The 22,436-nt window shown below is 47.6% G+C and overlaps 2 protein-coding genes across 2 annotated transcripts; both read left to right on the forward strand.

Annotated features, from left to right (window-relative positions):
- Positions 1–546: 546 nt before the first annotated feature.
- Positions 547–9,971, forward strand: LOC141737849 (nectin-1-like). The gene is made up of 5 exons (XM_074572843.1): positions 547–637; positions 2,293–2,628; positions 7,685–7,996; positions 8,547–8,692; positions 9,630–9,971. The coding sequence occupies exons 1-5, from the start codon at positions 547–549 to the stop codon at positions 9,732–9,734; spliced, it is 990 nt and encodes a 329-aa protein (XP_074428944.1). The 3' UTR covers positions 9,735–9,971.
- A 548-nt stretch (positions 9,972–10,519) lies between these two features.
- LOC141737847 (cell surface glycoprotein CD200 receptor 1-like) lies at positions 10,520–22,061 on the forward strand. The gene is made up of 6 exons (XM_074572842.1): positions 10,520–10,546; positions 17,214–17,552; positions 17,838–18,122; positions 19,066–19,168; positions 19,375–19,504; positions 20,136–22,061. The coding sequence occupies exons 2-6, from the start codon at positions 17,300–17,302 to the stop codon at positions 20,481–20,483; spliced, it is 1,119 nt and encodes a 372-aa protein (XP_074428943.1). The 5' UTR covers positions 10,520–10,546; positions 17,214–17,299; the 3' UTR covers positions 20,484–22,061.
- Positions 22,062–22,436: the final 375 nt, after the last annotated feature.

Here is a 22,436-nt window from a genome sequence, read left to right on the forward strand (position 1 = left end):
TGGCTTGCTCTGGTCTCCTTACCTGCAGAAAGAGTTGTGTTACAGCAGCATCAGCAGCTCCTGGGTCTCCACCGATTTACACGTGGGGTGTAGACTCCTAACTGGGTCCTCTGAGTTACACGTTGGGTACATTTGTACTACTCATTGCAACGTGACTATTGACCTGAGCTCCTTTCCCTGGGACGAGGTCAGGACCAGGGTGGCTTTTCCTCCTGCCCCTTGCAGACTGACAGGCACCAGTTGCGCCACCAGCTTAGAAACCTGGGCTTTTATTTAGGTGCTTGCAAAAACCTAACCTGATGGAAAAGGCATTCATGAAAAACCCAGCCTTGTAACCCCCTTACCCCCTATCTGTCTAGCAGCCCAGCTGGGAAATCTTCGGTTTCTGGCTCTGACATCTGTTGTCATATCCCCCAAAATTTTTGTTGTTCAGCTGAGTGCCGGAGGGCAGAAGGTTTTTACGAAGCCCCTCTTACCGTATGTGCAGGGAGGGGGAATGTCCCCAGAGTAAGAGCGAAGTGTATAAAAAAGGGGAAGCAGCGCTTGATGGATCAGTTGCTCACTCGTCTCGCTGAGCGCACAGCTAAGATGATGGTCGCTTGCCTGCTCCTCTCCAGCATCTGGACCGTTGTGTCAGGTAACTCCCTCGTCTGTCTGTCTGTATCACTATTGTAATGGCGTTAGGGACCTCGGTGTCCCTGCCAGCCTGCTGCTGTGCTGCTGAGTGCTGCAGTGCCCACCTCGCATCCCCTCGGGGTGAGCCCGGAGGTGACAGGGTACTTGTGGCACTGCACGCAACGGCGCCACTCGCGTGGGGCTTCAGCTGTGTCACTGCTGGTTGCGTTGACAGCATCCTCTCCTTAATTTACCACCTTAATTTATAAATTTACCATTTATAAGCTGCAGGCAGATGTATGGATTTATCGCAATTTGCAAATCATAAACCAGGCGAATATCCAAGCGCTCCCAATGACCTGTATGAGTGATTCCGATGACCGATTTCATCTCCTGTGGTGGCTGGAATTTGGGTCAGAGCATCGGCACTGATTTGCTTTAGCCAGGACAGAGTTTTTTGTATTGACGGACATGGTGCTTGTACGCCTCTACTCAGGCCACTAAAAGTGTGGGCGTGTTACGTTTGTTTTTGTAATTAAAAATCATGTAGAAAAGCCTGAATTTATTTCAAACTAGCTTCCATGATCATAGTTTGTATTCTGCCTATGGCACTACTGAGCTCTGAGGAGCAAAATGACTGTCACGGCTTCACAGCTGGTTTCTTGCTCTCCTGCGGCCATCTGCCTAGCCACGGCCACAGGACCTGAGTGAGCTTTGTCGGGTGGGTTAGACAAGTGAATCTCTGGCCACTGCAGACAGCCTCACTCCTCTTTAAAACCTGCAAAGCTATTTCCCTTTCTTGCAAATTGAATGATGTTTTCAATGCTGTAACTGTCCCTGTTGATATCTCCCTTCCCGTGCTGATGTACACAACTGAACTTTAAAAACTATTATCCTAAGAGAACTGTGGAGCTGAGCTGTCAAACCTGGGAACATCCATTTTGCTTGCTCGTCCCCTTAATATTTTTTCCACATGTGTCTGTGAATTGGAAGAGGAGGTTGATTATTTCTTTTTCTTTTCCCTGGAAACCTTTAATGCTATGGCATTTATGGTATGTAAGTTTTCCATCCGTGGGCCTGCAGCAGGGTCTCAGCTGCTTCCCAGATGCGTGGCCTCAAGCCTGCGACAGGAGGATGGATGCAGTTTGCCTCTGGTCCTCCCTACCTTGATTTTTCTTTCCAGTTTTCTCTTCTCTCATCAGTCTCTGACAAATGTGGATGCAGATGTATAGCGATACATGTAAGAATTTTTAGCAGCTTTACTTCCCTTCTCACTACACCACAGGAGTGCCAGGAGAGCGGTCATGCACCGGCGGCCGTTTGGGTATTAGTGTGGCTGAATGTTTAGGGAACCTGTCCACGGGTGCCCATGGGAATGCAGTCTTAGCTGGCTGAAATCAGTCGCTCCCGACACTGGAGGTGCCTTTCTCGGTGGCACTCTCTACAGCACAGGTATCAGGCTGGCGAGATGCTTTGTGTGAGAGGTGTCAGGTCTAACTACATTCTCAGGGCAATTTTTTTGAGCTGCGTTTTCATTTTTTCCCTGGATGGAAGGGCAGAGTTGCTCTGCTCAGGAGTGAGGGGTGGCGGGGAAGGGGGGCTGTGGGCCCCTCTGCTGGGGGTGGGTTGCAGAAGGGTGGTGAGAAACACTGAGTGCAGCACCTGCTTCTCCCCCAGCCTCCGTGCAGGTGACGCACAGAAAGGTCCAGTCGGTCCAGGCAGGAGGAAACGTTACTTTTTCATGCCGGTCGGTCACGAAAGAAGATGTGCTACAGGTGACCTGGCAGAAGGAGATGGATGGGGCTGAAGACAACATAGCGACTTACAGTACAATGAATGGCCAAAAGATCGCGAAGGGCTATGCTGACCACGTGAGCTTTGCCCACAGTGAGTTACAAGACTCGGCCATCTCTCTTCATGGAGTTACCCTCCAAGACGAAGGATGCTACAAGTGCATCTTTAACACATTCCCTTCGGGGGCTGTCACCGGCAGGATGTGTCTCAAGGTTTACGGTAAGGCATCATAATTGTGTACGGGCTGTCATTTGAGGAGCCAAGTCATTTTCCCTGGGAAAAACCTTCCTCAACCACTGGTCATTGCTAAATTGCTGTGGGAAAGGTGGCTCAGCTTCCTCTGTATCTCCCCATCCCTCTCTGGTTTTACCTCTGATGGGAAAGCAGAATTCAACATTTTTTTCATTTTCTTCCCCTTTAAGTCAACAACAGTGAGATCCAAAAACTGATGTGTAACCCATGACTTCCTCCAAGTTCGCCTGGCCATGTGCTGTGCTGACAGCTGGCCTGCCGCAACCATGAACCCCCTGCTCCTCTGCTTCCTTTTCACTGCTGCTCTCACCTCCTAAGCCTGGAAATTGGCCTGCGATCATAAAAAGTCAAAATATTCAAAAGGCAGTGAGTGGCAAATGTGTGACCAGAGTAGCTGATTTTGAAGCTACAGTAAAAATGACAGTAGTCAGGCTAGGTTCGGGAAAGGGATGCAAAAAAAAAGGAAAAAAAGGCTGAAATACAGTGCAGCTTGTGAGCTTTGCCACATGTATATCTTGTGCAGGTCAGCATCAATGAGCTTCAAGAAGAGAGTTAAAACAAATCATGAATGGAGGTGGCAATATTTGGCAATCGTCAGCTAGCAAGTACAAGTTGAAATATAGGCAAATAGATGCACTGAAGAGTGCATAAAGAATGAAAAGCTGTTTATCTTTTTGAGGGAGGGCTTTGCTTTTCTGCCAGTGAGAAAGCAGAGACATTAAACATGTCCCAAGGACACCCTCTTAGCTCCCGACTTTCTCATCGAGTACTCTGATGTGGGGACGTTGGCCAAAGATCATGTCTCATGTGGAAAACATCAGTGTCTGGGACCTGCTGCTGGTGGTATGAGCCCTGCAGAGTATTATGTTTATCCCTAGTACCTTCTGCTGACAAAGACACAGACACATGCCCACACACATACCCATGTGCTAGGAGTCCTGTGTGCGGAAATAAAGATGCCCCTGGCTTGTAAGGGAAAGATGACTTAAGCAATAGGGGAAAGGCAGGGGGGAAATACAAGGGAAAACCAAGTCTGGAACAAAAGTTCTTTTTCCTCTCTCTTGGGAAAGCTCCTAGAGCAAAAGAGAGAAATTAGGCGAAATTCACTCAATATTTCAGATATGAAGAGGAATGTGTTCCTAAAAACACCCAGCCCTGAGTCATTCAGAGGGTAAACACTGATTTATACATTACAGGAAAGTATGGAAGCGCCTTGCAGAGGGATCCCTTTCTCATTTATCATGTGAATCTAAACACAGAGATAGATTTGTGTTGTTTTGTTGTTTTGTTTGTGGTGGTGGGTTTTTTTATCCAAGCGGGGGAAATATTTCTTCAAATGACCAGCCTTGTGGCTATGATTCGTTCTTTAGCAGAGCACTCCTTTAAAAAAAAAAAGATGTTTTTTCTGCTGCTACACACACTCCTGTGAGTATCTCTTCCTGCGTCTTGGACAAAAACACCAAGTGAGAAGGGTTTCACTTCTCCCGCAGGCAGGCACGAGCCCACTGCTCCTGTTGGGCCACTGCCAGGGGCTGGCTCACAGGGGTCATGGTGGCCTCCCTGAAATGTGCTTCATCAAACATGTCCTGGAGGGTCATCATGAATAAACCAAGTGCTTGGTACTCTGCCAGGTTTTCGTTCATATACGGCATATTTCGTTGAATCTAATTTATGTGATGCAACTCAAAAGCCACAGTTTTACTCCCTTATTCCCCAACTCATAATGACGGGAACAACTTGTCTGAACAAGCACAGAGGACTCCCCGGGATGGAGCGTGAGGCCAGCAGGAATCTCCCATGGCCCAAAGATTCAGGGCAAGGTGAGCAAGCTGGCTTACAGAGTCACCAGCTGAAAATGAAACGCTGCCATGTCTTTGCCCTTGAGAGGGGACTGCCAGGGAATTTACAAGCTGGTAATTGCCCAATTACAACAGTCTTCGCAAGAGGGGCTCTTCCAGGATGGGCACCATCACTGTGTGACGAGGGGAAGTGGAAACCACCTAAGAACTGGATACCACACTGTGAAAAAAGAAACAGGTATTACTGGAGGAATCTCAGACCAGCCTGGCTGAAAACAGCAAGTGCAAGAAGAAGCAGAAATTTCCGACCCTGTAGTCAAAACCATTTTGGAACAGATTTGTTTGAAGTCTGCTTGACAGGTCTCTTTTGAACAGCCTGCTCCCCTTCCCCTTCCATTTTGCTTTGGAAATATTTTGCTGACCTTCATCACCAAAGAGGATGAGAATGAAACTCAGGAAGAAGATACAGCGGGCAGGTACAGAGAGAGGGGGATGCGCCACACAAGAATGGAAAATGTGACTCACTGGGTCACAAAATTCCTTGGGCATTTGCTGGAGTGTCTTCAGGGACCTTCTGCCTTCATCATAGACAGCACCGTTCTCCTGGAAGGCTCAAGCATGATGCAGAAATGCCATCACTATTTCTTAGACAGGGAAGCTGAAGCACGGGGCTGCTGATGAACACCCATATGGTTGGAAAAGGTTTTCTATCATCATGAGACGTACTATAATTCCTAAAATTTTTTATCAGTCTCTCCAAGATCACTGTCAAGACTTCAAACGTAAAGAGTACATCATGACCTGACAGTCCCCTTTTAATTACAGAAGGCCATTACAGATAATCAAAGCTGATGTACTTTACTAGAAAGTCCTTTTTTTCAAATACTTGGGAAAACTGCCACAGCTTGAATTTGGGAACGGTCGCATTATCACTCTGCAAGACCACTAATGCGAGTACTTGCATACAACATCTCTTGCAGGTACTTTTTCATTGGAAACAAATATTTTGATTAAAGACACAAAATGCAGTTAATTTAAGCCTATGCATCAAATGTCAACAGCGGGCACACGCTAACAAACAGCATAGCAAGACTGCACTGCAAAAGCAAGCACTTGCAAGTTTTGACCATGCATCTATTACAGACACTTGCTGAGGGCAAGCTCAACCCCACAGGAGTATTTTCACATGATAATCATTCCTTGGGGTCCAATGTGAGAAGAGAGAGGATTGCTTAGTCAGAAGAGCAGACGTGGAGTGCATGTGTTTCTGCCAAGATACCGAGCAATTTTTCTCATCCCCTCTGGAAACATCTGTGACAGCTTTCCTTTACTGCTTTTGGAACTCACAAGCTAATATTTGCAGTTAATGCCGTGGGTGGATATGTTATTTTTATGCATCCCGTGAGCGAAAGAAGAAGTTCAGAGTTCATTTACTAATCAAAACATAAACTGTTTGTGACACTTGTATTTTCATACATGGGACATTTTGAGAAGTTCCAGCTGAAATCCCCCTACACTTTTTTCTTGTTGCTGTGAGAGCAACACTAGTGGGTTTCATCAACTCTGCTTGTGGGGTTTGAGTTTCTGTCTATGGGTGATGCAAAGAATGAGAAGTATCTGCTTGGTTTTTTTGTGTTTTTTTTTTTCTAGGCAGGCAGGACCATAGTAAATAAATGAGGTCTAGCCATTAAAAAAAAAAAAACCACCAAAAAAACCCAAACAACCAAACTGATGGTATACAACATCTTGCTTCCACAGTCTGGCAGTTAGAGCTGGGAGTATCCAGACAACCTCATGAGGTGCATCTGGAATTGTACCAGGACATTATAGGTGCCAGTATGCAATTAGCACGAGCCTTTTTGCCCTTTAACAGTATCATTCGGTGTCTTCTACAGCTCATTCACATGCAAATCTTCATTTACCACCCAAAGGGAAAAAGAATAATTTTTCCTAAGAAGAATAAACAGATTTATTTTTTTGTTTGTTTAAAAGTAGGATTGCTAAATAATGGTAATGTTTGCTAGTGTTGGGATAAAATTTAATTTCAGCATAAATATTGTGCTGAACATTGTTATTTTTGCTATGTAAATAGTAATATAAACATGGGGTACTACTAAATATAGTAACAGATGCTTTTTAAATCATAGAGCATTCATATAGAACCATAGAATGTCTTGGGTTGGAAGGGACCTTTAAAGGTCATCTAGTCCAACTCCCAAATGGAGCTACGTGCCTTTATAGATCCTGGTCTGAGCAAACTGAGCTAATTAGACTGGCTTTGAGCAGGGGCTTAGACTAGACGACCTCCAGAGGTCCTTTCTGACCGAAATTATGGTATGATTTTGGGGCTGAGGAATAAATAGGTGATTTTCCACAGGGGATATATGTGTCCTTAAGTGTTCAGATCTGCCCTGGAGTTCTACCCAGGTTGAAAATAGCTTCCTGCACTCCTCCCCTTTCTTAATTCCTTGCAAATACAGCTCATATAAATAGGAATCAACAAGCAGGCTTCATGCGAGCGAGTAAGCATGAATGACGCCTGTAGTTTATCCTTCTTGCTGACTAAGATTAAACGTGACAGCATCCACAAATCTTCTAGGGTGAGAAGGAGTTCAGAACGAATGATATTTAATGAAGGCTTTGAGGGATACCATAATGCCCCCAAAACCCGACACTAGCGGGAAGAAAGTTGTATAAGCATGAAACCTTCACAGGTGAAATCCCGCGGTGTAACCACATACAAATTCACCATTACTGTGTTGCATAAATAGATGCATTTAGTCCTTTGGTGCACAAGTCTGCACATGTCGAGCAGTAACAAAGCTAATCCTGCAGACACATTTAAGGGAAAAGAACAAGAATTTTGATTCATTGGAGCAGTTCAGCCCTTTCAGAGAGAGGAGGACATGTGGTTTCATGGTTTCACTACCCGTTGCTTTTTACTTGTCCATAACCACCACTTCTCAGTTGGGATGCTGCAGCGCTGCTCTTAATAACAGAATTGAAACACAGACACTTGTCCCCTCTTGTCCTTTGTTTTTGCCAAGCTCTTCATTTCCAGACTGCTACCCGATGACTCTCATGTTTATTTGTCACTGCCAGGGCTTTGGGGAGCGGGAGGCAAGACTAGATAAGGTTGTCCTCCAAGATAAAATGGTAAATACAGATGCTCTTTGCTCAAACATGGGCAGAAAGTAACGGATTTTGTCATTTTGTGTTTACAGCCATCTCAAATCCCAAAGCGGAGGCTAAGCTTATACCCAGTCCAGACAAAGCTGAGGACTCTGAGAAGGTGGTGGGGATGAGCTGCTCAGCAACAGGGAAGCCAGCTCCAAAAATCACCTGGCGCCTTCCCAGCATCCTGCAGCAGAAACCAAGGGAGTACCACATCAGGCTCAGCAACCAGACCGTGACTGTCATCAGCAATTTCACCCACGCCCACTCCAAAATCCTCCAGGAGTACCCCATTGCCTGCGTGATCCAACACCCCTCTTTAAACGTGACCCTGGTCCTGCCCATGGACAGCCTGGCACAGGGTCAGTATATAACCCTGCTCCTGCCCTGGAGCAGGGAGAAGACCACAAAGCACCTCCTGGGGTAGATCAGAAACTCCTCCGAGAGGTGGGAGGCAGGTGGGGAAGGCATCTGAGAGAGTAGCCAGAGCTGGGCTAGGGAGGGATGGTGGAGGTGCTGAGGGGTAGCCAGACATCCTGGGTGATGGCATATAATGTCTTACTGCCCGTTGGGTTCCTGGTGTACCATGATGTGCCATGGTACACATGATGTACCGTGATGTCCTCTGCCGAGGACTCGCAGGGTTTCCCTGTCACGTAGCCTGATGCACCAACACAGTGTGCCAGCTTTGGGTAGCTCGGAGGGGCTGGGTGCTGCAACCTGACCATGGCCTCAGACCCCAAACACAGGCCTGCCGGCGGTGCCACTTGTGTACATGCTGGTATGTGCTCCCAGTGCCCCTATCTGCCCTGTCTCACCCCAGGGACTGGCCAAGGGATGTCTGAAATGGGTTTAGGTTGTTTATTTTTTCCCTTTCATGCACAAACCGAGTACCCACTGCTTTCCCCACAGGTCCGGACAGCAGCGTGGCACCGGCCATTGCCATTGCGGTGGGGGTGCTGGTCCCCCTGATTTCTCTCCTCCTTCTCACCTGCCTCCTCCACCACTGCCCCAGGCACCTACGCGGCCCGGAGAGAAACCCAGCCCCGCCATGCTGGGTAGGTCTGCCATTTCCCGGTCTGCTGCAGGGCTCACCCCCACCGGTCGAGGGGGTCACCACCGGGACCCGGCTCTGCCCGGCCACTCCGAGTCTGGCTGCATGCTGCCCAGCCTGGGCTGTGCCTGGGGCCGAGAGGGACGAAGGGATCAGCCCCCAGCCAGACGGCTAGGAAGCAGCACGCTGGGAAGGGGAAACCTGAAGGTGCTTAGCCAGGCCCATAGGCGCCCGACAGTGAGGACAGCTAGAAAACATTCACTTTCTCAATGACAAGACATGCGGCAGGGGAAACGTCACTCTGTTACTATATTCATGCACAAAAAAAGTTGTGCAAGCAGTGGCCGTACCCTTGCACCATTCTTCTGCATCTCCTAAAATAACCTCCCTCCGGCATGGCCAGTGCAGCTCGTGGAGGAAGCAGCTTCGAGGATGCGTCTCAAACAAAACGGGGTCTTTAGAAGAAGAGAGTGCCTCTGTGCGGAAAGCCCAGGGTGCTGCACTGTGGCAGGGGCCGAGGCGCTGCAGGCTGCCCGCCAAAGCCGTCCTGGCACAGAAAGTGAAGGAGGCAAGCTCGAGTCAGGGGTAAACGGAGTGAGGTGGCATTGTTTCAGAAAATCACAACCCGATTTTGTGCTGAAGGCACCTCAGCCTCCTCACAGGATATGCCCAGAGTACGCACCCTTACTTTTGATGGGTGTTTTGGAGAAAAAAAGCAGTGGGAGAAAATGCCATACATGTCTTCTTCCATGGCTGCCATGCCTCTAGGTACAAGCTGAGCCTGCTGGGGGGGTTGCGAGGGGAAAACTTTAGTTTCCCCTCACACAGAGAGATGCAAGGACCCATTGGGTAATGCACACAGCCTGGCTCTTTACCCCCACGCTTAAAATATTCATCTATTTTGAAGAAGGAAAAAAACCCAACAATTTCTCTTCTGTTAGGTCCTTCCTGTCTGTACCAAGGCCAAGAAGTGTGGGCAGTACGGAGCTGTGGGCAGGCGGGCTCCCACAGTGCCCCCCAGCCCCGGGGCACCGCTGAACACCTGAGCAGCTGCCCGGCCTACGTGTGCGAGAGAGAAACTTCTTATGATGGCACCTCTGGCTTCCAAGCAAACTTGCTGTGGCTGTACTCCAAGGGAAATACAAAAAATGGACGATTTATAATAGATATTTATTTATTTTGTTACACTATAATATTCCATTTTGTAGGAAAAAAAAAAAAAGCTGTAAAATATTTATTCAGACTGCCTGTGGGGATCAGCATAATGAAACTCATGTTTTGTATTTTCTGGAGTTTTGAAAGTTTTGCTTATTCCTTTCTGATGTTTTAACACTGCAAGCTCCAAACTGGGTGGGGTACGGTCTGAAACTGGGCAGCATTTTGTAAGGGTGCTGGCCTGGGAGGTGTTGCTGATGGATCAAAGGAGACACCCAGCAGGAGCCGGGATTCAGAAGACCCATGGAGCTGCCCAGTGCGCTTCTGTGAGCTTCATGCGTTTGAAGATGTTCCCCAAAGGGCACGAGAGACCGGGCCAAGACTGCAGCCAGCTTGAACTTGTAACCCAGGTGCCGGGAGCAACAGGCTTCAAGCCAGAAATCATCAGGCATGAGGAAGTTGCCAACTCCAACTTCTACTAGCCTTTCCTAGAAAGTAATGAAAAAGCAAAGGGGAACGGAGGTGCTTCCTTCTCTCCTCTGTGGTTTCCACAGCCCCCTTCTAAATTTCCTTAACCAATCACAGCTGCCTTGTGTTTCCAGGTGTGCCACCTGCCTGCAGGGGGGAACAGGGAAATAAAAGGGCAGCTGGAGGAGTAGTAGGCTGGTTGCTGGGTTTTGTGTGTGTCGTGGTGTAGTGGCAGGTGAGTGGGAAGCAGGAGGCTGGTGGGAGTGAGGAGGTGGATGCTGCATATGGGCAAGATACACGCCAGCACAGGGTGACGTGTGTTACCTACTGCTTAAAATTCATTGCTTCTAACCTGCAGGTCAGATCTTGGCAGTTCTTCTGTAATTCCCTGAATTCCGCCCTGTGCTTGTGAAATCTTTCCCTGCAGAGCCAGGGAAGCAGAAATGAGCCCCCCACCACCACCCTCCCAAGCCAATGCGATCTCGTAGGCAGCATGAAGCTGGCCGGTGCGGGCTGTCTCCTCCTCCGCTTGGCTTCCCGGAGCAAGTGCATGTCATCTGGGTTTTCCTCACCCCTCTATTTCAAACATGCGCATCCCAGATGAACCAGGCTGAGTTGTAGTCAAAAAGCCAAGTAACCCAAAATGAAAGCGAGTGGGCGAGTGGAGAATGAATAAACCCAGTCCTTGTGATAAAAGGCTTTTTTAGGCTCCCTAGAGCTTAGTAATAACGCAGCTGGCGATTGCGGGGAAAGGGGAACTGGCTGCAACTGTCACAGTCAGGAATTTGTCTCCTGAGCCCCATAACTGTCAAATGAGGAAGCTGTGTTTTGTCCAAGCTTTCCCGCCATTGCAGCTTAATTTCCTCCTCCTCTGTGAGGGAAGGGGCTGGGGCAGAAGTAGGTTTTTCCCCTGGGTTGGTGGTTTGTGAGGCAAGAGGGCAGAGCTCAGGCCCTGGCACTCTCTGGAACAGGCTGGGCGGCATCAGCCCCCGCCACTCAGCAGGGTCCCCGCTTGTGCTTCAGGGGGTTTTTGGAGATTTTTTTTGAGTTTAAAAAGAAAGTTTCCACTAATGTTTAAACTAATGGGTCTTTTTTTTTTTAAAAAAAAAAAAAAGAGATAAATGAGTCTCAGAAACAGGGAGTCTGGACACAGGTAATGAAAAGGGTTTTCAGAGGGAAGAAAGGCACAAAGTTGGCAAGAAACCTTTATAAGCACAGAAAGATTGCAGAGATTACCTACTATTATTTTCTATAAGCTGATCACCTGGAGTGGGGGAAAGCAGGGTTTCGAGTCATGAAAGTATCTCTTTACGTGCGGGATTGTAATTTCTTTTGCTATTTAGCTGAATATTGAATTGTCAAAAGCTTTTGTAGGTTTCTGCCTTCAAGCACGATAGGAGTAGAGATAGAGACTGAGTGAAAGAGGAGGATATGGTAGCTTACTAGCAAAATGCTGTGCAAGAAAGGAAGACGTTATTGATCTATTTGTCTTTCACAGTATCAGAATGGGAACAGCAAATGACACCCCAAGGCAGAACACTTAAAACCAGTACGTGTATTTGCCTTCATGCTATACAAAGGCATGTACTAAAATGCAATGCCATAAAATGCTGTATGCTAGCGCCATGAACTTTGGCTTCATGTAGCGATGGAAATAATGTAAGCATATGGACTCTCTTTAACTGGCTGTTAGCTGGAAAGAAAAGTGTACAAAATAGATACAAACCACCATTCAGGGAACAAACAAGCACATGACTGAAGGGATCAGAAGTTTTTACTGTGGGTGGATAACAGCCTAACTGCTGTACTGAGGTTTCTTTGTGATTATCTTGTGCTTATCTCTTCAGTTATCTCCGTTAACAATTTGGAAGTAATTCTTTGGAGGCTGTATTTCAGATAGGTCTATACAGATACTTAGTATTTATTTTAAGAAATAGAATCTAGGCTATGAAAAGTTGCAAATTTTGAATAGGTCTTGAGAAGTAAAAATAAAACCAGTAACAAATTTAAGTGGAATGGACTGCTCTCTTTTGCTACTCCAATATGAATGATATTAAGCAGGTTAACTTTGTAATTAAATGGAAGCAGAGCATGTTTTCAAAGTTTACAGGAATGTTCCACCTGTGAAAAAAAAAAACAAAACAAACAAAAAAAAAAAAAACCACCCACAAAAACCAAACCCAAAACAAACGAAATGGAAAAAAACCTAGGTTTTCACCTGTCTCATGGCTGGTCAGTTGTTGGTCTGACCCAACCCTGGCTTTGGCCCACCTCCTGTCACTGCAACTTGTCCAGCCCAGGGCAACAGTGGTGTCGATGCAGGGCATGATTTTTCCTAACAGATGGAAAAAGGCCAAGCGGGAATGCTTGTCTCTCACTCGAGTAAAACTGGCTCTCAGTAACGTGTCTCTCTCTCTGCAAAGCAAATGGGATTATTGAGCCTGGACCTCTCAGTTCTGGGATCCTTTGATCTTGGCATTAGCCAGCTTGTGTTAAGGTTTTAACTCATGTAGGACCTTAAGCCAGTGTTCTTCTAAACTGTATTTTAAATGTATATGTATTGATACATAACAAAGGGTCCTCAGGCTGTATAAAATATCCAGGTTCCTGTTTTGGCACGCCAGGCTGTTTAAGAAATGCACCGTGTTGGTATTTTTATTTGCCTGGATACCGGGTTCCCGGCTCTAAGAGAGCAGTAAGGTATAATGGAATTGCCCTAGTAGCTCTGGCTGAAGATGTGACTTTGAAATGTAGATGAAATGCCGCCCTTAGATGTTTTACAAGTCACCGGCTGAAATAGGAGGAATATTCTTTGTCTGAAATCACTGCTAACAGAGGCATAGGACTAAGTCTACACAGTGAAAAGGAACTTTGTTTTGGTGGTCGAAGACTGAAAGCGTCGTTCATTATTTCTCTGTTGTGAGACCCTGGGGGAATGATTCAACTACTAAATACCACGCCAGTGAATTTTCTTATGAAGTCAGACATGGAAGAAAATATAACTTATTGTTTTTTTTCAGTTTTCAGCACTAAGCCCCTGCAAACAAGCTGAAATAAGAGAATTGCACTAATTGAGTGCATTTTTCCCTTTCATAAATGAGACTATCGAACCAGGCAGATAAAAATCAAGGATATGTTTTGTTTGCACTCTTAGTATACTAGAAATTAGTCATATTTTGGAAGCCATACAAAGGGCCTTCTCATATCTCCTCTGCTTTCATCTTTGCCCATATAAAGCTGTGTGTGAAAGGAGCACCGAACTCTTGTCCAAGCTGTTTGTGGATGGACTCTGTTGTAGTCTGCTCAGCTTTGAAAAAAGGCACCTGAGTTTTCTGGGAAGCTTGAAGGAATCCTCAGCCTAAGATCTGTACACAATACAAGCAGCATTTTGACTTCCCTAACTTGGCAGACGCTGCAGTCTTCAACTACCTTAAGAAAAAGGGAAGAAAAGGCAGCTTTTCTAGTAAAAGAGCACTTGAAATTGTACATGAACAATCAAGACGCAATGAAAAGCTTGCAGAAAAAAACCCAGCACCCTACACTTTCAGACAAAAAACTGGTGATTTTTTTTTTTTCTCCAGAATATTTTATTTGATATTATCTTTCAAACAGAATGTCCAGCATCTCGTCATAAACACCCATGGTTAAATTTTAAGCTTAAAGAAACCAATTTGCCTTAGAGGCCTTGAGCCTTCCTTGTCTATGGGAATGTAGCTATTTTCATAAGTGAGATGGTGGTGGGTTTTTTAGCTGCCCACCAGGTGAGTTAAAACATATATCTTTGTTTGCTAGAGGTTTTTCTCTAAATACCAGAATCTATACACAAAGAGGAGAAAAGGGGGAATGTCCTAGTACAGTTTGCTGAATATCTTTGCATATATCCTTCAGAACAGTTTAATTTTAAGGGTATTAAATGTAGGCTGTCTCTTTTCTAGAAAGGATTTATTAATAGAAGTAAAGTTGGCTGGTAGGTTGGCTTGGGTAAAAAAGCAGTGAGATTCAGGAGGTAAAGGTTGTTGCTTTAATCAAAAATAGCCAAGCCCCTTTTGCTGCCTGGATAATTAAGAGTTTCTAGAAGGGAAGAAGTGGGCATAATTTAAGATGATTGCACCAACCTTCCCTCTCACATAGAAAAAAAAACAACAAAAACAAAAACAAAAACCTGAAGATACACCTCCACAAAACTCTATGCATATGACCTTCTACTGCTGCCTGCAACTGGGTCTGCTTTCTGGTCTCCAACTGGGCTCTGGGGCTGATGAGAGAGAAGCAGATCTGTTCTGTTCTGTCTGCTGTATCTTGGGTGCAAGATCCATGTTGCAGTGGTATTTGCGTTGGCTGCTCAGCCCTAGCTAGGGCTGGGTGTTTGCTTGAGACAGTGAGCTCGCGTCCCTCTGCGGCTGCCCTCATGCATTGAAAGTATTTGCCTGTACTCGTTCTTGGGCCTTCCTAACCAAGGAAAGTCCACATGTGACGTCCGCGGCGTTAGCTGCATCCGCGCCCACCCCTTCATTCCTCGAGTTGCTTCTGTGAGAATCCATGACGCTTGGTTTTTATTGAGGTTTGTTTGATTTCTCAATAAAACGCCTGAATTTGGTTAGCAGTTCTGACCCGGGGAAAGGGATGTACGTGAGTGGCCACAGCTTTCTCTACTATGTGCCATAGGTTTTGCTGTGGAGCATCTCTTGGCAGGCTGCTAGGGCCATGCTCCGAGTCACAGCGAGGTGGGTCCTGAATGCTCCTGCCTGGCTGCTCCACTCATGCCTGGAGCAGAAGTCAGGAGACAGGGGGGTGCTGGCATCAAAGGAGAGTGATGATAGAGCTAAACACAGGGAGAGAGGCTGAAAATCCCTGAGGGACCCTGTGGAAGGCTCTGACGTGGTGGTGTGTGCTGGTTTCACTTCCCTCATGTTCCCCTAAAGTGCAAGCTTGTGCTGCAGGGCCCAATGAGAGGCTGGGCAGAGCTCCTTCCCCCAGTGGAGGTGCCAGGAGGGGTGTTCTGGAGTCCATCTTGCCTTTTTATGAGTTAATCTACAAGGTTCGGGGGGAGGCATGGGATGTACACTCACGGAAAACTGCAAGAAATCTAAAACATTATGCTGTCCTTCCTGGTGGAGTGAAATTCATGAATAGCAGAGATGAAGACAGACAGAATGTGTATGGTAATTGCTTTGCATGTTTTCTTGTGAAAAAGCCTTCTGCCTTTCTAAAGGAAAAACTCAGAAAGTTTGTATAGAGTATCCTTCTGTAAATGCAGCTAGAAACTTGACACAGTGCTTAATCTCCCCACTGGATTGCCGTTTTGCCAGGAGCTGTGCTGCGTGGTTTTACAGCAAAACCCTTGAGCACAAGACATCACCCCTGAGCGCAGGAGCTCTGTCACCCCCATGGCTTTCCCTTTCTGGAATTACGTGAGAGGCAAATGTACTCAGGGAGGGGGGACTTCAGCCAAACCTGCCTTCTGCAGAGACTCCTTCCATAATCCAATTTATGGTTTTGGTGTGCTTGCGGGCTGGGGCGAAGATCTCGCATTTACTCCGTGCGAGGGGCAAGTCCTCATGAGGGCACTGGTAGCGGAGCTCAGCAGCACGGGGCTAACAAGCGGAATATCAAGTTTGGCCGCTGGGGACAAAAAAGGGTGTGCTCTTTATTTCCAGCTCTGGCTACCACTGCAGTCGGTGGAGTAAGTCGCACTAAAGCCACGCTGTGTTGTTACCCGCACACTTTATGCCGTAATTAATGATTAACTAGGCTCCCAGGACCAAAGGTGGGAACGGTTCCTGCCTGTCTGTCCGTTCCCAGAAAACCCTGGCACCACAGGTCTTCTGATTGGCCTCCGAGGAGCACTTTGAAAAAAGGCGGAAAATCGTCAATCAACTTCCAGGGCAGAGCCCAGTCGCCCTCTGAGGGATGCGGGGAAAGGGGGTGAGCTTTCCCGGGCAGTTGCTCTGTCCCACGATGCTTTTCCCTCTCCTTTGCTGGGCTGAAATGTGCCTGCTGATGCTCTGCGGAGGCTGCCAGCTGGAGGAGCCGACGATGGGTGAGTGGGGAGCCCTTTCCCTGCACGAGGTTAACTGGGGAGAAGCACCAGCCTCTCTTGGCAAGCAGAGAGACCCAGACGCCATCCTGACTGAAAAATACTCATCGGTATCTGGAACAGTAGCCAGTAGTCTGGGGGCTGGTCAGCAGCAAAATCGGGAAAGGCAGGTCAGAGAGGGCAGAGTTTGTGTTTGCACTCCAGCTGTAGATTCAGCCCGTATATTCCCTTTCTTTGTACGTGTCGCTAAGCTGCTCAGCACAAGGGTCGGAGCAGGTTTGCATTTCCAATGCACTTGTCTGGGTGGTGCGCGTTGCTGTTGGGAGAGGCTGGGGCAGGGGGATATCCCTCTGCAGCCGTTGGCATGCCTCCCAGCTGTGGGATGGACTGGGCTGCTCTGCCTCCCCCGCACCCTGCAGGTGGCAGCGAGATGGGAGCGGGGATGCCCTCAGGAGTGAAAGCCCCTTTCGCTGGGTGGTTGCCATGTGTTGGGTCTGTACAGGACACCTCTGAGCTCCCAGGGACAAAGATGAGCTAAGAATAACGCACTGGGAAGCAACAGGGAAATGAGCCTGGGGCTCAACTTTGCTGTGCTTGCTAAGGAGCCTGCCTGCCCTTCTGTTCCCATGCCACCTTCCTCCTCACCACGACGCATGGACAGCATAGGCTAATGAAGTGATGGCCACCCATGAGACCGAGGTGTTTGATGTCTCCCAATGTGCCGCACAGCCTTGTAGTGCAGTTCCTTGCTCCAGTGCTCTGCAAGATGGGAACGCCATGACTGGATGTTCCAAGGCACTATACCCTTCCCCAACCGAGTTCCTTTTCCCAACTGAATTGATTTGGGGGTTTGCTTTGTTCCCAGGTTTGAAGGAAGCCGTGAACTCTGACCGCGTTATTACAGCAGCCCTTGGTGGAGAGGCAACTTTCTATTGCAACTTCTCGCTCTCAATGGATGTTTTGCAAGTCACCTGGCAGAAGAGAAACGGGTCTTTCTTCCAGAACATAGCCACCTACAGCCCAAAGCACGGGCTGAAGCTGATAGAGTCATTTCAGAAGAAGGTGCGTTTCACTAGAGCAACCCTGAGGGCCCCAGCTATCACACTCCAAAATCTCACCTTTGAGGATGAGTCCTACTACAGATGCATTTTCAATGTGTTCCCTCACGGCTCTTTCAGCAAAGATATATGTCTCAACATCCAAAGTAAGTTTTCCACTAACACCTTCTCAATTTTGGGCACTCAGCACAGGTCTGATGTAGTCAGGAGTGGTAAGCCTTTATCTCCTCCACCATGTGGAGATTTCCATGCAGCAGCATCTCCTTGGTGGATAGTGTCCAGAATTGCCATGTCTTTCCTCAGTGGAGGTGAAGGTAAATAAGCTGGGAGATGCTTTCGGGTAAGAACATCTGTACAGAGAGGTTCCCCGTCCAGCTTTGACCATTAACTCACCACAGAGTGTAAAAAGTACCTTCTCTTTCTGCTTTCAGCAATTTCTGAGCTAACCCTGGAATATGATTCCCACCTGCCCACCGAGGGTCTCTTCACTGCAGTCTGCTCAGCAACAGGAAAGCCTGACCCCAGAATCACCTGGCTGAATGAGAGAAGCCTGGATGAGTCCCCTGAAATACACCGTGTCCAAAATGCAAACGGGACAGTAACAGTGGCAAACAGACTTACCTTCTCTGCCAGCCACCTCCATGCCTTGGCCTGCCTCCTTGACCACCCACAGGGAAGGAAAATGAAGGCAGTTTACCTGGAAGAAGCAAGGGAAGGTAGGCTGCATTTGTATGGAGAGGTGCAGCATGTACTGGGGAGCACTTAGGAAAGGATTTGCAATTGTGGGAGCACAGCCTGTGCTTACATAGGCATCACTAGACATTTTTCTGGGAGTTCAGACCTCAGGATGGATGAAGATTTCATGATTGGAACCCATCCAGAAGACTCCTCTCTGTGGTACCTTTGTGTCTGTATGGTGGATGTGTGCTTATATGTATATATCATAAAATCATTGAATGGTTAGTGTTGGAAGGGACCGTGAATATCATCTTGTTCCAGCTCCCTGCCATGGGCAGGGACACCTCCCACTAGAACAAGTTTCTCAAAGACCCATCCAACCTGGCCTTGAACACTTCCAGGGGTGGGGCATCCACAACTTCTCTGGGTAACCACTTCCAACGTCTCAAAACCCTCTAATAAATGTGTAGATTTGAGTGTACATATGTATATATGTCTCTCTATGTTTAGATTTCTACACATTTACAGATCTACAGTGGATGTGATCAGCTCTCCAGCAGTATCCACAACTGGGGGCTACACTGGCAGAGCAGGCCCCTGGCTGTGGAATTCTCGGGAACAACATTTCACATGGAAGATCTTGCAGGAGGGTATGTCTCAGGAAGGATGTGAGACTTGCCTCATGATAAAACTCCTTCACACAGAAAGAAAAACACAAATAGGTCAGGAGAAAAAAGGCTGGGGTTTGGTTCCCCCAATACCAGGGAAATATGAGGCATTATCAATATTTATTCAAAAAACAAAATAGTTCCTCACCTACCACAGTGTTACATTGTTGTGCTGTTCCATTCTCTCCTTTGAAGAATAAATGAGCATAAACTGACAAATGTTTCACTTCAGTTCCAACTTCTGCAACAGGACAGGAAAAATATGTTGGCATCCCTCTATGTTCTATGGGAACTTACTGGTTTCTTTTTGTAGGTGCTCAGAAGAGCATGATCGTCATGGCGGTCGTAATAGCAGTGCTATTCTTAACAATCTTGATACCTTGCATCATGAGACTAAAGAACAGAAAAAGGGAAAAGTAAGAGTGATTTCCATTTTCTTGCAAATAACATGGCTTGCCTGTGTTCACCTTGCAATTTGCCTTTCTCTTTCCTCTTGGGGTTTTTATATACCTGCTCTGGGAACTTATCCTAGGGGTAACAGAAACCTTAAAATAGCAAGATTCCCTCTAAATGCCCGGAGGCTTCTAAGCATTACATGACTAGTTCACGTGGTTTTTTTCAGACTGAAGAGATGTAGTGCACCTAGAACACCAACTGCGGTGAAAGAGGAGAAAGGTTTGCACCAAGACCTAAGCGAGGAAGCCAAAAGCCTGCACATGCCGAAGGACCAGGACGTTCTTTATCAAAATGAGGTAATACAAACACCCAAGTCTTCCAGTAATTACTCACATCCTTCAAAAGCTTTGCAGTGCTTGCCTGGAAGGTGACAAAACCCTTCCGTAGAGATCTGCTGTCCGCCGCTGCTGCCATGTCTTTGATGCATGGGGCAGCCACACCAGGTAGATGGCACCATACGTGCCCCATCTGACCCCTGGTAATGCTGAGGAAGGCCTGGAGCATGAAGGAGAAAAGTTAGCCAGGGGTTAGGTGGAAAGGTGGGGAAGAGGTGCTGGAAATGCCAGGAGGTCCAATGGGATGTCCCTCCTGGACAAAAGTGAGGGAGCACTGCGGAGCTGTGGTGCTGTAACCAGCAGCCTCACGCAGAAGTTTCCCCAGAAAAGTCTGCCCCTGCCCTACTGGTCACACAGGCACGAAGGGGCTCTGGAGGGCTATTGGCATCCACAGACTAAACCAGTAAGTGACCACAGCTGGGAGTCACCCTCTCCAGCCAGACACTTTCCTCTGACTTCCCCCAGGTTCCCTCTTTCTCTTGCTAGTCCTGTGCTTGGAAGGGCAGCCCTCCTGTCTTCTCGTCACTTCTCTCTGCCTGATGATGTAGAGCTTTGTTGTGGTTACCACACCATTGTGCTGGGTCTTTTGCAGGAGCAGACACCAGGCTCCTCACTTCACCAAAGGGAGGCAGGTCTGAAGAGAAACATGGAAGAGAAAAACCGTCACAGGCGCTTGTTTTCAGAGGAAGCAGAGAACCTGAACAGCTATGTCCATGGTGTGTTTGAGAAGGGACCTCTTGGATTATACATCAAGGAGGTCAGCTTCACACCCATCAAGGAGGACAGAAAGGCAATGGCAGGTGAGGGAGTCCAAATAACACCCCACCCTGGCTGCTCCCCGGCCCAGCACAGGAGGGAGAGCCACCAGCCCGCTGAAGGCCCACCTCCACAAGCCCAGAGGAGCACAGGGGCCGAAGGGCAGGTGGGGGAGCCAAACTAAGGACTCGGAGGAAGGAGCACCTTGCCCAGGCTGCACCCAGGGATGTCCCAGGAGATGCTCAGCCCCAGGATCCAGGTGTGAAACCCATCCGGATGAGTCATCAGTGGAGCACCTTTTGAACTGAGGAGGTCACTGCCTAAATGCGTATGGACACATGACGGGATGCAGGGGAAGAACATTTTGGGATTGCACAGGACTTCTTATGGGACGCTTAGGGGAGGGACCAAAGGTGAGAAAAAAGGAGGAATGAAGGGGTTTGGGGGATGAAAAGGCCTGCGAAACAGCAGAGATAAAGTGATAACAGGGTCTGGTTGCATGTATGCGGGAAGCTGATCACTACGCTTGTCTGGCCATGCCTGGTGCCTGGTCACCACAGTCTGTCTTGTCTTCTCCTTAAACTCTATTTCTGTCTTTTCCTGGGTGAGGGACTCTAATCAGTGTGCATGAGTGTACGGGGGCCTGGTGCCAGCAGCTGAGCTGGGACCATGGGCCAATGGGCTCAACTGAGGAGACCTGAGTAAGAGAAACCACATGCCAGCCACCAGCATGGACCAGGCACAGAGCCCGTGTGTCCTTGATGCAGCACCTGGAGCGAGGACCTGCACTGATCAAGCCAGACAAATCAGTGAGTTGCTGATGTGTGCTGGGACACCCTTTGACATACCACAAGGCAGGAGGACCTGTGCTGTGGATGCAGCAAGACCTGCGGAACTGTACCAAGATCGGTATTTCAAAAAGAAGTTATGTTTTGAAGGGCTTGAGCTGGAAAGCTTCCCCCCCAGCTGTCTGTATCATTATATGAGGTGTGCTAGAATTGTCCCTCCAATGTCTTTGCAAAGGCTCTTCGAGCAGGTTGTGTCACGGTGCAGCCTCAGCACAGAGCACTTTGCTTTATAATAGCAGAGTACCCTCTAGTGGTACAGATCACGAATGAAAGGGAAAAGGCCTCCAGTGAGTCTTCCATGAAGACAGTAACTCAGAGTGCCATTTTTTCCTCTTTGGACTTTCAAATAGCCTTTTGGTATCCAGCAACCCTGTCCCAGGTATCCAGAAATTGCAGCCACTGCATCCAAAGGCATTCAGGAACAACAGGACAAAATGACTTTATGGGTGTTGTCCTGTGGTGGGACACTGGCTGCGGTTGCTGGAAGAGAAGGTATTGAAAGGGACTGTCAGAAGGAACTGGGCTTTTGCTTTCAGTCCTGCCTTGCTCTCCTGGAGGAAGAACTCTTCTTGCAAAGGACGAGGGAAGGAAATGTGGAAGTGTTCCCAAGTCTGTTCTCCAAGCTGCCAGGCTGGCCTGCGATGGGTAAAAGAAGGTGTGTTTGAGGAGAAGTGGGAAAGGCAGGCATTTGGTAGTACCAGGGAAGGCATGTAGGCTGCCCAAATCCCGCTGACAAGTTCCACCTGGGGTTGTCTCCTGAGAGAGCTAGATTTCCTGCAGATGGGCTATAGGTTACAATGGTAGGTTTCAACTTGGCATTCCTTGAATGGGAGTTTTCTGGAATTAAATGTTCATTAAATTTTTCTTTTGCAGAGAAATTATCTGTGGTTTTTTGCATGGTAGTCATGGACACGCATGTAATCTTCAATTGTGACTGATTGCCATCAATACACGTGTGTATAAACAAAACAACAATAGAAGAGGCAAGTGGGCTTAACTACTACTTTTCAAAACCAACTTTTTCCCAGTAAAACGACATTGTAAAGAGAATTGTGTAGGCTCAGTGCTGTGAGACAGTGAGCAGTGGTACTCCAGCTGAGTGGTTCAGAGCCTGCTGAAGGAGGGGGAGAGGAATGGCCTCACCTCTGTACTTCTGGCAGTGAGTGCATGAGTTATTCCCAGTGCAAAAGTGTGGTTTTACTTAGAGTCCAAAGTTAACTGTGGTGATTGAGAAGGAAAAATGAGAATATGACGAAATGCACACCAAGGACTCAGACAACAAATAGGTA

The sequence above is a fragment of the Larus michahellis genome, chromosome 1, assembly GCF_964199755.1.
Source record: "Larus michahellis chromosome 1, bLarMic1.1, whole genome shotgun sequence".
NCBI classification, from domain to species: Eukaryota; Metazoa; Chordata; class Aves; order Charadriiformes; family Laridae; genus Larus; species Larus michahellis.

Bases quoted from the DNA above. Each gene is read 5' to 3' on its own strand.
- LOC141737849 (XM_074572843.1), top strand. From the start codon at position 547: ATGGATCAGTTGCTCACTCGTCTCGCTGAGCGCACAGCTAAGATGATG. The intron at 638-2,292 runs GTAACTCCCTCG...CTTCTCCCCCAG, and splicing joins CATCTGGACCGTTGTGTCAG to CCTCCGTGCAGGTGACGCAC. The intron at 8,693-9,629 runs GTAGGTCTGCCA...CTCTTCTGTTAG, and splicing joins ACCCAGCCCCGCCATGCTGG to GTCCTTCCTGTCTGTACCAA.
- LOC141737847 (XM_074572842.1), top strand. From the start codon at position 17,300: ATGGATGTTTTGCAAGTCACCTGGCAGAAGAGAAACGGGTCTTTCTTC. The intron at 18,123-19,065 runs GTAGGCTGCATT...TTCTTTTTGTAG, and splicing joins CCTGGAAGAAGCAAGGGAAG to GTGCTCAGAAGAGCATGATC. The intron at 19,505-20,135 runs GTAATACAAACA...GGTCTTTTGCAG, and splicing joins ACGTTCTTTATCAAAATGAG to GAGCAGACACCAGGCTCCTC.